The 17736-nt window shown below is 35.8% G+C and overlaps 1 protein-coding gene across 1 annotated transcript in view; it reads left to right on the plus strand.

The window, feature by feature from the left end:
- The window catches only part of LOC142336349 (cathepsin L-like), a 73117-nt gene extending 63877 nt beyond the window's left edge, over positions 1 to 9240 (plus strand). Inside the window, exons 7-9 of the mRNA XM_075385112.1 lie at positions 5132 to 5289; positions 8310 to 8428; positions 8738 to 9240. Of these exons, the coding sequence (XP_075241227.1) occupies positions 5132 to 5289; positions 8310 to 8428; positions 8738 to 9069 (609 nt within the window). The 3' untranslated portion in view covers positions 9070 to 9240. The remainder of the gene's footprint in view (positions 1 to 5131; positions 5290 to 8309; positions 8429 to 8737) is intronic.
- Positions 9241 to 17736: the final 8496 nt, after the last annotated feature.

The raw sequence follows: 17736 nt of genomic DNA on the forward strand, positions 1-17736 counted from the left end.
CATAATTTATGTCTTTTGTATATAAAAAGCGTTTTCGGTGTTTTTGTACTTTTTAGGTCGTTTGCGACTAACTCATTTTTATAAGATCGTTTTAAAACTGAGTTTAGGTAAAAAGTTGTCAGAAAAAGCCAACGGCTCGAATTTTAAGTAATTTTCTGATCATTTAATGGCATATTTAGCTTTTTCAGGACTTTTTTTGATTGTCAGTACTTGAATTCAAACTTTACAATCTTGTTCAAGACTTGCATTTAGATTCCCAAATCTTGGCCTTGACTTGAACAAAACTGACGAGTATAAAATGCGTAATGATTATAGCACTGAATCAGTAATGATACTAGACTTGCCATTAGATTTGCCTAGCGCTGATTATGACTTGAAGTAACGTACAGGAATTGACGTATACTCACAAGTAATTGGTATAATGAAAAATAAACGAAACAGTGTCACTGAAAACAAGTGTTAGCGGTTTTGAAAACCTTTCTCATAATTGAGACATTTTAAAATTGAAATCGTTTACATTTTTTGTTTATAGATGATTAAAATAACAGATAATTATTCCGTCCCCTTTTGAGGCGGGGAGGAACTTTGTACTCAACTGGGTTTTTTGTTCAGACAATTTTGACCGGTCGATATAGTCATTGTAGAGAGCTGTGAGTGGTATCAATAGAAAGACCGTCCAGCGTAGACTATGGAATTAAAAAGATTTTTGTGAATTTTGTTTATCAGAGCAATTTATCGTGGTGTAACTTTTAGTGAATATTATACCAATTTGCATTTATTTTTTTCACATTTTGCGGAATTATTGCCGGAAACTTCGTCAATTTTGATAAAATATGTAAATATTGTTAACAATAGTACTGTTATTTTGCTGCGGAGACCCAATGATTGAAACGGAATCAAATCCAAACGATACAAAAAAGAATTTGAATGACAGAATTTAAAATTAATGATTTCAATTTAAACTACTTGCCAGTAGTATTACAAATATTACAGACTTCCTCCGAAACAAAATGCAAAATTGTCATTAAACTTTTGTTGGAAAATTGCATGAATATATAATAGGGTTGGATAAGTACAGAATTAATCGGCATTTTATTGTTAAAAAACTATTGGAACGTTCAGAATTTCATCTTAACATAATGATGTCATATTGTGGACACCATTTTTGTTCCGAACCTTCTTGGGGGGGGGGGGGGGGGGGGGGGGGAGGAACTATATGCTCAACTGGGTTTTTTTGTTAAGACAATTTTGACCAATCGATATAACCATCGTAAAGAGTAGTATCATTAAAAAGCCCAACCAGCGTACACTATGGCATCGAAAAGAAATTTTTGATATTCAAATTCTAGAGCGATTTATCGTGGTTTAAATTTTTGTGAACATTAGACCGATTTGCGTTTATTTTATTCATATTTTCCGGAATATTTGCCTGAAATTTCGTCAATTTTGCAAAAATATGAAACGATTGTTAACAATAGCACTGTTGATTTTATTTTAAAAGACAAAAAAGTTTTGTTGACTATTTTGATTTAATTTTTTGGCTGAAATTTTTTGGCAAAAAACTTTAAAATTCAGTCGATTTCATCAATAATTGAATGAAAAAAGCTTCTTTAGTCGACTTGGATTAAATTTGCCGGAAATACAGAACTAAAAACGACTAACATTAACTACAAAGGGAGCTGGTCCTATCTCCACTTCCGTTAAGAGTAGTCTGTAATTAAATTTTTGCAGTTTTTTGCTAACTTTACTCAGTGATTATCAAAAATACAGCATTTATATTTGATCTTTTACCTAACAAAATATCTAGATATTTAGCATTCGAAACAGTTGAGTGTTCCTAATGGACAAACAGCAACAGCATGGCTGGTGTTGGTCCAATCGTGGACTGTAATCAGTCAGTTTTTTTTCTATTTCTAATTTTTTTTATGTTAATTAAAGAATAGATCAAATCAAATCAAAGCTCTGTGTCCATAGGTCCAATGGGTTTCTTTAACATTCCCAAATTAATGTGTTTAGTTTCTTTACTCAAAAGATTACGGTCGTTTTGACCTAAAAATTTTTTAAAAATAAACAATGGCTTATTAAAGTTTGCCACTATTTTTCTCTTAATTTATTCAGTTTGTGGCTTAGTGTCAGCAGAGAAAGAATGCTTCTACTTCGTCTTTCTACTGAAATATAATTTAAGTAATTTTGTGGTTTTACACGTAAAGTTTTGGTTTTCTGGCTTTGATAGTACTAGATTTCATATCATTTTTTTCAGATTTTGGCCCCTTTTCTTGTTTTTTTTTCGTTTGTCAAATTATCACCTTATAGACAGTTCACAAGTTTCATAAATGACATTCAAAATAAGGCACAATTGAACATATGAAAGTCTTTAAAGGCATAGATTATGGTTTGAACGGCACCGACTACCCTTTCTCGAAGAATTTAATTGAAATTTTTTTAATTTGTCTTTAACTGCCGCTTTTAGTTTCTCTTTTTAGTCGCATGAAAATTTACTGTGCAATGACCCGATTTCATTGCCTTGTCATGAAAGAATAGATGAGAAGATATTCTTATTTTAGTAGATAGCTGATAGCTTTCATGACTCTGAAAACAATTGTTTTCCAAATTAAAAAAAAACACTTTCTAACTTCGCAATTTTGTTCCTTTCATCGTCTGGTTGTTATCTGGTCTCGTTAATTAGCGGCCAATTATGACAGTATTGTTGTCAAAGAAAAGTTTCCAAAGGGGATTAGTGTCACACAATTTAATGTTTTTGAACGATCATTTACTTTACTGGCTTCGACACGAAAAAAAATAAATTAATTTTTGATTTTTGTCATATTTGACGTTCTTTTTGAAGATATAAGACATATTCTGGATAGTTTGAATTCTCATGGGCTTTTTTTGGAAAAATATACGAACCTAATTAATTTTTTTTCTGTAATTAATGGCGTTCATGTCTTTGGAAATATTTCTTTTCGAAAAAAATTTAAAGTGTTACTTATTTTTGCATTTTGTTTTCAATTCTGTCTACTTGTCACCTTGCTTCATTAATGAAAGGTCACATAATACATTATCGGTGGTTGCAGAAAGTGCAATTGAACACATTTTGATGGCCATAGTACGGCTTTACGGTTTCGAAAGCGTTTTCTGCCAAAATTCATTTGATTTTTTGTTTGTTGTCTATATGTTCTTTTTGTAACCGTGTAAAAAATTGAATACCGGCAGCTCTTAATTCCTTCTATGGAAGCATTGGTAATCGTACACCTATGGGATATTACTTCAATGTTTTTTATCTTTGATGTTTTTTGTTCTTCTTTCTCTAATTGTTAACGACTTTTTCTATAGAGTGGTCCCGTATCTTTTCTAGTGAAGTACAAGTTATTTTGTTGAGTTTCAGTTTTATACTGCGCTCTTTTGAGCTTGTTAGTAATTTTTATTACAATGGACATAAAGTTTTGGATGTAATTAGTTTTTGTTGTTATTGTTGTTTGGTTTTATTGTTCGTCTTGACTTGCTTTTATAATTATGGCTGATCTCAGCAGTCTAATGCGGCATTTTTTACTCCAGTGAGTTATTTGCGTTGGAGGTGATTTTTTTGTTACAAATTTTTTTGAAAATTAATTTTTGGGGTTTTCTATCTGTTCCTCATTTGGTAGACGTTTAAACCAAAAAAATGGATGAGCGGGGTCGGAACTTTATGTGCGAACGCACATTAGCGAGCCTCCTTGTTCAGACTTCAATAATAAAACCAGGTCAATTGAAGATTTCTGTGGCATATTCTTTGAGCCAGTATAATAACAATAGCAAAATTAACTTAAAAAGTAAGCCCTTTCTTTCGATCTAATTTGTGATCCGAAGTTTTAACAATTGGACCTAATTTTTTGTCCGAAAAGAAATCGAAAAGGTGGTTTTCTTTTATGATGTTCCCAAGAAAACATTACAGTCCTTCCTATTTTTTGAGTCCTTCCTATTTCCGAGAGGGGAAAACTGTTTTTAAAGATGTTTTTGGGTGTTAAAATCAAACTTTAACGTTTCCTAAATTTTAGCATTCTATCATTGCGCTTTATTCTCCCTACTGACTAAAAATTCTTCTATCCTGAAACTGACACTTCAAAAGAGCAATAGCTTTTAATAATCTTCAACATGGGATAAATGACGTGTTAGGCAAGCAAAATCGTCCAGTGACCAACAGAATCGCAAATGATTACGTTGAAAAAATTTAAACAAAAGAGCGCTCTGAAATTTTAGAACTTTTACAAAGAATTGCCTTTTAAAAACAGATAATTTCTAGCCAGCATTTTAATTGCTGAATAATGAAATGTGGTAGCCTGCTTAAAGTAACTTTACTCGTATACCTACTAAGTTCGCACCTGAGTAGACCCAGTATCGTTGGCAGCCGTGAACGCCACGGTGCTGACAGTGCTCTAATGCACAGAAGTAATTACTTTCACATTAAAAAAATAAGTCTAAGATTTGGTCAAAATACCTACAGAACAAGTAGAAATCATTATCAGCAATTACAATTTGTTTTTCAACTAGGGCATAAAAATTTAACGATGCCACAACAATTCGTTGATTAATTTATTTTTTGTGGCTGAATATGGAAGGTGAACAATTTTTTCCAGGCACATTATCCCATTAATGCAGGAAAACCTAAGAGCGTGAGATTCAATCAGGAATGAGTGTTCGCCCCTAATCAGTAGTTCGTCATTTACACACAAAAAACGGTTTTTTTGCTGAAATAAATGTTGGGTGGTTAAATTTATGGTCAATGTAAAATCTAAAATGTTCCCTCATTATTTTCCCCGCTTTTACAGAGTAATGTGACTTTATGTATATTTATTTCGACACAGTCACAAAAATCTCATTCTCCAAAATTCACCGTAATCAAAGTTTGTCGTTTGACAGGTTTTTGCAAACACAGTATGGTTAAATGTATAACAAAAGTACGTTCACAACGAAAAATAGATCTTCAGTGCTAGATGACTTTGAGTTGACAAACTTAATAACAACTATTTATCTCTTAATGATTTAACAAAGAACATTGAAACCATTCACTCAGTCCCTTGTTTAATATAATATCTAGCAAAATTTTCCTAGTTATAAGCAAGGTTTTAAGTTGGACTTTCTGTTCCTTTAATAGGCAATATGCGGCTCGTGCTGGAGTTTCGGAACCACTGGAACCTTGGAGGGTGCTTACTTCCTCAAGTACGGTCGACCAGTGAGACTGTCGCAGCAGAACCTGATGGACTGCAGCTGGCCAGAGGGAAACAATGGCTGTGACGGTGGAGAGGACTGGAGGTAGGCAGACTGGAGATATATTTTCTTAGCAGTTTAGTAAAATTGCTGATAAATTTTCTGGCCTCCGAGTACAGCTTTAAAAAAGTTAGTTCTCATCAAAAAATGGAAACTGCTCTTTTCGGGTGAAGTACTTTGTTAAAAAACTATGTGACCCTTGTCGAGACCTGGAATTATTAAAAGACCGTCCTCGACAGCTTTAAGGTATGAAAAGACTGTCCTCGACAGATATTGTGTATGAAAAGAGTTTGTCTGGACCCAATGTAATGTCCTGGACTTTGGCTGGAACTAACTAAAACAACCGTCCTAGAGTTTGTCTGGAACTAAAACATACGTCCTGAAATTTGGCTGACAATAAAGGTGTTATGGAATTTGTCCGAACCTAATGCGATGTCCTGGAATTACGCTCGCGACCGTCATAATGACTTCTTTTCAATTTCCTTCAAAGTTATGGACACGTAGCGCACGCAATTGGTTAAGAATTGGGTAAGATTGGAGAAGGTCACAAGATCGAACCCAGATGATGTCGGAACTTTTTAGTTTGCCTCATTTTTGCATATGAAAAGAAATTGGCTGGACTTATGGAAAGAATTAGCCTCGAAATTAAAAATGGTCCTCGACCGTGTAATTTAATTCAAAATTTACCCCCTGGAATTAATAGGTCTTTTCATAAATTCCAGGTCTCGACTAGGGGACCTAATAAATGATCTTTTTTGAAATGAACAAATTTAGTTTGCGCAGACTATCAAGAGGTGAGACTAGATATTAAAATTAATGAATAAACTCTAAGAGTTGATCTTATCTACTTCGAGAGATGTTTCTTACCAAATCAGCCCACGTTTTTTTTATACCTAATCTTTGCAATGTGTCAATTTCGTTAAGTGTCTTGAGTAATTTTAGAACAGGTAGAAATTGCTATTGCATTTAACAAACTGAAATAAGGTTACAAAACTTCAGTTAGTGTAGTAGTACTAAAAACAAAACAAAACTCCGAGCAGCATAGAACTCGCACCTTGAGATTATAAGAATTGCTTTCCTCCGTTGATTGATATCACATTATTATTCTTCTTTGTACCGCAGGGATGCAATTTTTGCATTGTTATTGTTGTCTTCAAAGGTTATTGTTCCAATTTTGTTCTGCGATGTTCAATTTCTTATTCAGATGTATTCCGTTAATAATTAATACAACAAAAAAAAACGTTTTCTTTTTTCTTTGCCAAATATTGTCCCAGAAGTTTGAATTTTTGCATTGTTATTGTTGTTATCAGGTTTATTGTTCTAATTTTTGACTTCGACGTTCTTTTTCTCAGTCAGATTTATTCTGTGAATATTGAAAACACCAAAAAGAACGTTGTCTTTTTTTGTTTGCCAAATATGATTTTCAGTGAGGCAGATTTTGCCTACACCTTGATTTCTGAAGATTATTGAATTATTGCCGAAGCAAAGATGTCCACGTGCAACAAATGCAACAAAACAACACTATATGAGTAGGAGCTGTGTATGTCAACAAGAGAAGCACACACAAAAAAAACCTGAAAAAAACTTTCAAATTTCTCAAAACAGGGGTGAGATGTGGCAGTACTGCAGACAAAAAAACTCATAAACTTTAATGTTGTCTGATGCAATTCTATTGAACAATTCACTCACTATAAGTTGACACAGTGAATCAACCAATCAGGCTACGCCAGCTGGCAAAAACTATAAACCATCACTATAAAAATGAGTGAATTTGTAGAAGCACATTTTCCAGCTCTGCCAGGATAAAATCCACTAGCTGGCTTTTCAAGCCCCATTGCAGTGCAATAGGCGCAAACAACCACAAACTCAGATGAACGCTGCGGCTAAATGCTTAGCGATATAGCTCAAGCAGTAAGAGGTAATGCCTAGCTTGTTTGCTTACATCAGTGATACATACAATTACGCGCTATAATAGATGGTGATGACTGTAATCAAGTACTTGTTTCCAACTCAATATCTCCTTATTGACCGAGCAGCATAAAACCCGCACCTTGAGATTATGAGAATTGCTTTCCTCCGTTGACTGACTCCACATTGTTATTCTTCTTTGTCCCGGAGGTTTGAATTTTTGCATTGTTATTGTTGTTATCAGGTTTATTGTTCTAATTTTTGACTTCGACGTTCTTTTTTTCAGTCAGATATTTTCTGTGAATATTGAAAACACCAAAAGGAACGTTGTCTTATTTTGTTTGCCAAATATGATTTTCAGTGAGGCAGATTTTGCCTACACTTGGATTTCTGAAGATAATTGAATTGTTGCCAAAGCAAAGATGTCCACATTAAACAAGTGAATGTGCGCAACAAAACAATACTAGAAGAGAAAGGGCTGTGTAAGTCAAAAAGAGAAGCACTCACATGAATAACTCGAAAAAAATTTTCAAATTTCTCAAAACTGGGTTGAGATGTAGCAGTACTGCATACAAAACAAAACTCAAAAATTGTGGAGCTGTCTAATGCAATTCTATTGTACAATTGAGTCACTATATGTCGATATGATGACTCAACCAATCAGGCTATGCCAGCTGGCAAAAAGGCAAAAAGTATAAGCAATCACTATAAAAATGCTTTAGTTTGTAGTAGAAGCACATTTTTCAGCTCTTCGAGGATACAATCCACTATCTGGCTATTCAAGCCCAGCTGCAGTGCAAAAGCCGCAAACAGCAATAGATGAACGCGGCGGCTAGTTGCTTAGCGATATAGCTCGAGCAGTAAGAAGAGTTGCCTAGCTTGTTTTCTTATATCGGTAACACAAACAATTAGCGCTATAATAGATGTGGATGACTGTAACCAAGTACTTGTTTCCAATTCAATATTTCCTTATCCTCGTCTTTTTGTACTCTAAATTTATTGATAACCATTAATTCTCTAAATTGTTTTTTGTATGTGTGTGTGTGTGTCTGTGTGTGTGCGTGCGTGCGTGTGTGTGTGTGTGTGTCTGTGTGTGTGTGTGTGTGTGTGTGTGTGTGTGTGTGTGTGTGTGTGTGTGTGTGTGTGTGTGTGTTTAGGTCTTACGAGTATATCCAGAGTGACGTAGGAGGTCTCATGACAGAAGATGACTATGGACACTATTTGGGACAGAATGGAATGTGTCACTTCAACAAATCCATGAGTGTCATCAACATACGTTAGTTCCAATGCCATCATTGCAAAGTAAAAAAAATGCAGAGAATGAGTCACTTTGTTACACATACTGCACGCAAACAAATACACACTTTCTCACACGCACACACTCTCGGATAAACACCCAACCATATTCATAAAAACACATATTTAAAACCAAGACATTTGAAAAATCTATTAACAAATTTAAAGATGAAAAAAAATGTTTTTGATACGAAATCGGGTATCTTTTGGCCGAATTTATTTTTTACCGAATCTCCAAATTTTTCTCCAATCTTGAGGGACAAGAGAGGAACTTAAACTTTGTTTTTAGTCAACTACACCTTTGTGACCGGAGAAGATGAGTCAACAGTGAAAAATATTCTCCTGGCCAAGGGACCCCTCTCCATCGGAATCGATGCTTCCCTCTCCTCCTTTTCCTTCTACTCCCATGGCATCTACGATGACCCACAGTGCAAAAACGGGGTGGATGACCTGGACCACTCTGTGCTCCTGGTCGGATACGGAACCCTGTCCGGAACCGATTACTGGCTCGTCAAGAACTCCTGGTCTACATACTGGGGCAACCTTGGTTACGTAACTTTCGGTGTCAAAAATAATGTGTGTGGTGTTATGACGCAGCCCACTTACGTAACACTTGCATAAATCATAAATCAAATATTGGCGAAGCGTGACTTGTGTTTTTTAATGAACTCAACAATTTATATACCCCGAACTCAAAAACTTAACTTTAGTTTGATAGCTTCTGAATTGATATCATGTACAATTGTAATGGAGTGAAATGTGTATACAGACCAATTCAACATTTAAATACAATGTTTTGACTACACAGTCTGTTTCATGTACCTATTTTGACATTCTTCAAAAGTCCCTATTTGAAAGGTATACTCATTATAAAACAGTCTTCGACCAAAATTGTGAAAGAACAATTTTAGGCTGATTAAATTTATTATATAATTATATATAATTTATTATAATTATAAACACGTGCGTTGAAATTAAGTCGCCGAGTTCTTGTGAGCTAAGCTCGAAATTGAATTCGTTTAAAAATGGGAACAACCTTATTGAAGTAAATTACCTCAAGAGTTCAAGACCGAGCTTCAAAACCCGGTGAGGTTGTTCTTAATCACCCCCCCCCCCCCTCCAACGTCGTACCGCCGGTAGCCCTTTATAAAAAGAGCAGTCGAGTACTGCAACAGAAATAGTCCCAACGGCGAGGACACTTCAGAGAAAATTTTTTGTCCTAAAAATTTTTGTCCTAAAAATTCCTAGGCAAGTCATCATTAAAAATGAGGTCGACAACAACACGATCAAAAGTCTAGCTATCGAAAAAAAAGAACCTTCGATTCGGGAAAGCATTTCGTTTTTTTTTACGATTTGCAATCCCCCGTATGATATAAATACAGTTTCGAATATGGGAAAAATGAATTACAATCTAAGAAAAACTGTTGTGAACGATAGTGCTCGTCTGCCAATCCAGTCTCAAGATAATGCTAGCTCACGAGACATCATTGATGACTCTGACCCCATCAGTGATGCAAATACTGGTTTGACGCAAAACTTTCAAGACCTGAGTGTAAAAGAGCAATTCCACACAACACCAGGAACCATACTTTTCATCCCCGACACTGTCAATAAACTCTATAAGGTGCAAGTGTTAGAAAACTCGGGGCATGAAACCAAAATTAGATATAGTGGTTGGGGCTCAGAGCACGACTCGTGGTTTAATGCGAAATCAATTTGGGCCTATTCGAAGCACAAACATAACTTGAAGAATCGCAAAAAAATAACAAAAGAAATCTCAGATAAAATTGACCTACTCCTTGCGTCGTGTGAGCAAAACCAGCTTGATGATAGTTTCTTTGAGAACGTTGAACAAACAATACTGAACGAGAACAAAAAACTGCCCTGTTTACAGACAATAGTTAGTTCACATGTTCCAACATGTCGTTTCGTTCCGGTCAAGTTCAGAACTAAAAGGTCACAACTGCTGACCAGCATCCTGGATGATTGTGCCACAACACCAGATGACGAACTAAATTGGCAGAAATTGTTTTCTGTTTCGAGTGCATCTTGCGTGCGAGCAACCGAGGAGGTAGAAAGCACAAACGAAATCAGGATCAGCGGCTCTCCGATCGCATCGATCGATGGAATGCGGGTGAATATGCAAACCTTTGGACAGAAGCCTTGGCAATGAAACAAGCGAAAAAAAAATCCACAAACGGAATAGAAGAATTAGCCAGCAGAGCTAAAAGTCTATGTTTGCAGGGTCAATTTGGTCGCGCCGCAAAAATCCTGTCATCTGAGGGACTTGCGCCTAATAGCAGAGCTACTCTGAAAGCACTAGAAGAGCTACATCCCAAAGAAGCGCCTCCAACTTTGCTCCAACCAGACAATGTTGCTTCAAGTGCGTATCAATTTAGCGATAACATAGTTTTTGGACAATTGAAAACTTTCAGCAAGTACACTGAAGCTGGTCCTTCCAAGATGTATCCAGAGCATCTATTGCACGCAGTAGAGTGTACTGCTCCCGACCACTCTGAATCCGCCCTTAAAGCAATAAAGCAATAAGGTTTGTAAATAAAGGAAGCAGGGGTAAATTCCCCTCATTTGTTTCAAAAGCCCTCTGCAGCGCATCGCTCACCGCTCTATCCAAAAAGAAAGGAGGAGTACGCCCAATAGCTGTCAGTGAAATCCTGAGGCGCCCTATTGCTAAATGTTTAGTGAAAGAAGCAAAATCAGAAGCAATTGAGTTGTTCGATTCAATTCAGCTAGGTGTTGGAGTCAGCTGAGGTGCGGAAGCAATTATCCACTCTGCGAAAATTACCTACGAAAACATCCTCAACGCTGACTCTAATGATGGAGTGCTTCAGATTGATTTCCGAAATGCCTTTAACTCGGTTAAGCGTTCACACTTACTGCAAGCAGCATGCGATTTCATACCAGGTATTGCAGCCTTCAAATATTTTTGCTACTCTCAGCATGTGCCACTACTGTATAATAATGGCAGTCTTCAAAGTGAATCGGGTGTTCAACAAGGAGATCCCCTGGGTCCACTTCTCTTTTCGCTGACGTTATGGCCTGTTATAGAAAAAATAAGAGACGCGGTTCCAAATCTTACCCAGCACACTTGGTATTTGGACGATGGTTTCGTTGCTGGTTCAGAAGATCAAATCCGTACTACGCTCGATATATTAGCCAATGAAGGTCCAAAAAGGGGTCTGTATTTGAGGAAAGACAAGTGCGAACTCTGGTCAATCATAGATCTACCCTCAGTTGATTGAGAAGTCACAAGAAATATGGGCAATGGTTTTGAAGTACTGGGTGCCGCAGTCAGATCACCAGAATTTGTTTCTTCTTGCCTGCAGAAACGTGTTCAGAAGGTTGTGTCGCTCTTGGAAAATTTGAGTTATCTGGATGATCCCCAATGTGCTCTCGGCATACTTCGTTATTGCCCAGGGACACCAAAGTTAGTCTACTCTCTACGCACTAACACGCCGACAAGACATCTGATCGATGTTTTAAAAGTCATCGAATCCAGCCAACGGGATGCGTTAGATCAAATAATAGGTACTGTCACCTGTGACAATGTGTGGATGCAGTCAACCTTGCCAATAAACATTTCTGGCCTCGGAGTGCGACAATCGCAAGAGCAATACAAAGCCGCATATGTGGGCTCAGTGTTAGCATCTGATGACTTGGTTCAGAAAATTACAAACCAGCGCGCGTCAGACAGTAATGTTTTTAAGGACCTCTATGAGAATCTTGAACCTTTCAACTTGAATTCCTACACACAGAAGAAAATTCAAGAAGCTGTAGATACTGAAAAGTTTTCTGAGCTGCTAAGAAATCAGTCGTCAAACAGAGAGCAAGCAAGACTGCAATCACTCTGTTTGCCTCATTCCGGCGCATGGCTTGCGGCACCTCCAGTTCCTGCCTTAGGTCTCCATCTGAGTCCCAGTGAATTTCAAATTAGTGTCAAACACAGACTATTGCAGTTTATGAAGATGAAAGAAAATGCCCTTACTGCAGGTCTGGGAACCTTGACATTTTTGGTGACCACGCCGTCATCTGTACCGGAAGAAGGGATGCAATTTCTCGGCATGACAGGATTCGTGACCGTTTTGCATCAGCTTGCTCAGCAGCTAACTTGTCCCCAGTCATCGAAAAACGGAACCTTATTGCAGGAAACGGTTCTCGCCCTGGCGACATATTTCTGCTTTAATAAAAATCAGGTCGTCCAGCTGCTCTAGACGTCACCGTAACTTCTCCACTGCAACCAAACATTATAAATCATGCGGCAGAGAAGTCTGGTTACGCGATTGAAGCAGCCGAAGAGCGAAAGTATACACAACACGAAAAAATTGCTCTGAGCAAGGATTTTTGTTTGTTCCACTCGCTGTTGAGTCATTGGGTGGTCTGTCAGTCACTCTCAAGAAAGCGTTAAAGCGCTTAGCTCTGTTAGCTGACAGCAGGAATTATCAGTCGCAGGGACATGCTATCGCTTTTGATAGGTTGGCTCAGTCCGTTTCCGTTGTGATTGTAAGAGGATCGGCTACAATGTTGCTTGCACGAGTCCCGTAACCCCAGCTTTCGCAATATTTTTGGACAAATTCTATTGTGGGCAAACATTGTGATCTCCAAGAAGAGTGGAGTCTTTTGAGAAGTGTCGCCCAATGAGAGGGGACCTGCGTTTTTGTAAATATTGTCTCACCCAATGAGCAGGGAGAACATAAATAATTTTCAAGAGTTCAGTGAAGACTGAAACGAGAAGAATTCTGAAACTTAAGGAGAACAGGACTGATGTTATAAAGAGCGATTGAGAAGAATGAAGAATTCTTCAACCAAAAACACACTTATTTGAACCTTTAATGAGCAAAAACTTTTGATTCCAAATCAAAGTTTAATAACAAAGATTTGTATTAATTCACGATTGAGTATCAAAAAAAATTATGCAGTTGCGTGCAAACTTGCATGTTTTCAACTTTAGGAAGATCCAAAATTGATTATCTTCAATCATGTAAGAGAGACTATTTTGCCAAATAAGACTGTAGTCCGATCGTTTAAAAAGCAACTGCTCTACTACCATTAAGAAACGCGTGATTATCCAAATGCCGTTGTCAGTGGCTGGTTCATAAATTGATCTTTACATTCAAAAATCATGTCCAATTCCTTTCGTTGCTTAAAAAAATTTTGAAATTTAAAGGATGAAAATCGGCAAAATTTGTACTTAAAAATCAGAAAATTTAGCCCAAAAAGATACTCGGGTTGAGATGTGAGCGGCTATGAGAGGCTTTGGGAGAATAACTTTGAAAAACATAAAGAGATTTATTAAGAAGTGAGCTCAATGTAATTAAATATAAGTTTTAGGCGTTAGACGCAGTGATATTGAGATTTTCAGACACAAAACTTAATTTGGAATTTCAATTTAAGATAACGGTCTCACCTGATGTTGGTGACGCAAAAATAAATGATGGTATTGAGTTTAAGGTATGTCATTGGAAAAAAAAAACGTTTCAAACAAGTTTTGTGCAACGAAGTCTGCCTTACTATTATAACTGGTTATCACAAAACGACTCTCCAATCCTTCTAGTAGTACCACAGTCGATTTCGAATGGTTATCTTACAAGATAACCATTTTTCTGCCAGAATCAATGCAATGTGTTCGAGCTGAGAAAACTATAGATTAGGTGCAAAACAGTGGAACAAAAACTCTAAAAACGAAATGTGAAAAACTTGTATGAAACTGAAGTCTTAAGTCTTTAGTAGACCATATCAGTTTAACAGTATCTGGTGTAAATTTTAATTTACATAAGGACCATGACAATTTTATCAACATGTTCGTACATTGTGCTCAAGACCACGACAAGCACATTCCCTTAAACCTAACTCAACACTACTCAAACCATTTTTAAAACAAAAAAAAACACAATTTCCACATAATTCGTTCAAACAGCCGGAAATCTATATTTTTACAAAGTCAGTGTGCATCAACTGCAATTGTTATATATCTTGATTTTAAAAAACGCGAAATTTTATTACCTTTCTGGCATAAACTCAACACTTCCACAAACTCGCAAAACAGCACCTTCAAAAAACTATAAACATAGTCTCAACACATTTCATGAATTAATGGCACCATCATATAGTTCTTCAAGGCACTGTTGGGTGTTACTATGTTCATGCGAAGCCTCGAAAAAGTGCTGAAACAGAAATGTTTCAACGATGAGAAAAAATCAATTCTATTTCTGTTTATTTATATTTTTTTGATATTGTAAATGCGTTAATGTTTTTTTAACTGCTTGCTGTCTTTTATAATAAACGTTTAGATTTTTTTGGTTTCCTGTCCAAATTTCTAAAAATTTTTTGGAGTGAGTGCTTAAAAATTGGGGGGAAAACATGAAACAATAAAAAGCAGGCTACGTTGACAGGAAAACCTTTTATCCAGTCTGAAAATTTTATCCAATCTGAAAAAGTCATCAGTGTTGCCTCTCATTCAGAAAATTCAGTAAAGTAAAAAAAATGACAATATTGTTTTGCAACTATTGGGCACGCTCAGCTTCACTTCTAATCACACTATCACTGTTTGTCAATCATCAGAGTATCTGACTTACACAAAACTGGAAACGTGCAGGTCAGACCAAGATGAAAGAAAACACAATTGATGATTTGTTAAAGAACTCCTAAGTCACTCCTAATTCTAATCGCGGATTAAGAAGACAATTAGCAGATTTCCACATATACGAATCGTATCTGTTACAAAATTTTCATATTCGAAAGTCTGTGAATTGGGATTTAAGTAATATACAAATCGTATCTGTTACAAAATTTTCATATTCGAAAGTCTGTGAATTGGGATTTAAGTAATTAAACTAATTTCATTGCATTTTTTCCTGAATCATTATTCAATAAATTAAGTTCTTTATTAAAAAGAACTCGAGTATTAAAGTATAAAATTGTGAAATAAAATCTGAGGGAGTAATCTCTTCAAAACGGCTGATCGCAGTCAGAAAAAGTTCCACTAGAGAAGGTTAAAATTTTTTAACTCAATTGTAGAGCTCAGTTTTTGAGTCAAGTGTTGATAATCTCATTGACTGTATTGATTGAGTTAATAAACAACTTGATTGCATAAAAAAAGGTTTAAGAAAATCTTTGGGTGTAATCTATTGTTTAACCATAGCAATCAAAATTACTAAGTTGATCTATGCATTTGATTAAAGCAAAAAGCAAAAAATGTTATTTATTGCCTCATACCGCCCAGTTTGAGTTCCCATACCGAACTGAGTTTTGATCATACTCGCTCGATTGCACACCTGCTATTTTTTTGCTCGAAGTTACGTACTATGATGAACCTCAAAGAGCAAGATCATCAAAAAACACCGCAGTAGCAGGTGATAAAAGTAAATTGAATTAAACATTGGCCTGATCGTAAAATGCAAGTGTGTCTCTTCAGAAATTATTTGGATCGCATTTCAAATGGAAGATAAATTTTCTACGGCACTTAACTGAGAGAGAGTTAATTCCTCTGAGTGGAAACGAACATCAAAGCTATAATATTACATAGCATCAGAAAGTGTCATTGGGCTACAAAGAAAATTGCAAAACACTCAGAGAGGGCATTTAACGGATCCAACAAGATCACTGGACATTGCCCTGTCAAGAGATGTAAAAACGCAGAACAAAATGATACAAAAAAAATTGCAAAGAATCATAAGTTAAAAGTCAAAAATCTCATCAGAATTTTTAACTTCTGACCAAGTTTTTAACCCCTTTAGGAAACCCCGGCCACTGCACGTTCAAGCGTTATTTGATGGTTTTTTCCCATTATTAAAAAAATTCCAAATGTGAACATGGGAAATTGATTGAGAGAAAACATTTTTTGTTAACTGAATATTTGGTAAAAAAGAAGTTATCCGTAATTTTATGCACCAATTTGACATACGAGAAACAAGAGAGTTGATCGAAATTGGGTGGTAGAACAATGTTTACCATTAAAAGATTAAATAGCTTGGCACCTCTGTATCTCAGTGAATTCTGTTCATTTTTTCGTTTACATCTTGGTATTTACAAAGGTATTTACAATCGTTTACAATGGTAACAATCATTTCATTGACCTTCTTGGTGTAAGAGATTAGTTTGGTCTGGGATGGTCTGATCCGAAAAAATTTTAGTCATGTCGCATGTAAAGTAGGGATTATGAAAACATGTAAAGTAGGGATTATGAAAACAGTGAAGAAGCCACAAAGGTTAACTATATATACCTTAGTGGTTAAACATTTCAACAATTATAAGATGTTCAACGTTTCTTAAGTAATTTTTGTTTAAAAATTTAGAAACAAATAATGAATTTATATAATCTAATAAAAACCGTGTACCATAAACAAAGTACCATGAGTTTTAACCTAAAAATTTTCAATCGAAGCTGCAAGATTGTTGCGAAAAATGAAGATAAAAGTCTATTCGAAAAGAGCTTATATAAAAAATTAAAAAGTTGTCAATTATTAAAAATAGTTCTCCTTCTGAGTGTGCACGCATGCTTTTAAGACATCTTGGCAAATTAAATATTTTTTCTACATTCAATGTAACAAAATTGGGAACTATAGAAATCTCAACGTGTGTTTCTCATCACTTGTGTTGGGGCATTGGGCCGAACCCACATACTTGGTTAAATTCTACTTAGTTATATAACTTAAGTACGAAATTTTACGACTATTGTGAAAAACTTTTCATGCACAGGACACAGTTAAAGACTAAGCACAGTTCTAATTTGGCTCCATATAGCATAGTGTTATTAGGTGGACCACAATATTGCAGCTAATAGAAAGCACGTTAAACGGCGAGCTAGAGCACCAAATTAAAATAATTCTCACTCAATAAGTCACGAGGCATATTTTGTAGAAATTTTCATTCAAATTTTTCCAATTATTCATCCAATGTGGAGCTCCAAATTTTTCCAATTATTCATCCAATTGGGTTCAGCTACCTAGTAAAGAATGATGAAATCACGATGAGAAAATCATTTGAAAAGGCAAATTGTCCAGAAAAGAGGGAAAACAGGAAATAAAATATTGTTTGCGCATTTTTTTACCCTTTATTGATAAATTAACGATCTTTTCACCGCAAACTTGACCGATTGTCATTTCGTTGTCTTTTATTACAACAAAAAATTGATAACCCGATACATATGATCAAGTCAATATTTCCATTTTTTCTGTTTTTCATCTATTTTCAAAACGCAATAGATTGTTATGATCGAAGTGTAATATTATTCTGCACATGCACTGGTGTAATCAACTAATCAGCATGAAAAAG

Source organism: Convolutriloba macropyga, chromosome 3 (genome assembly GCF_964194025.1).
Source record: "Convolutriloba macropyga chromosome 3, txConMacr16.3, whole genome shotgun sequence".
In the NCBI taxonomy this organism is placed as follows: Eukaryota; Metazoa; Xenacoelomorpha; order Acoela; family Convolutidae; genus Convolutriloba; species Convolutriloba macropyga.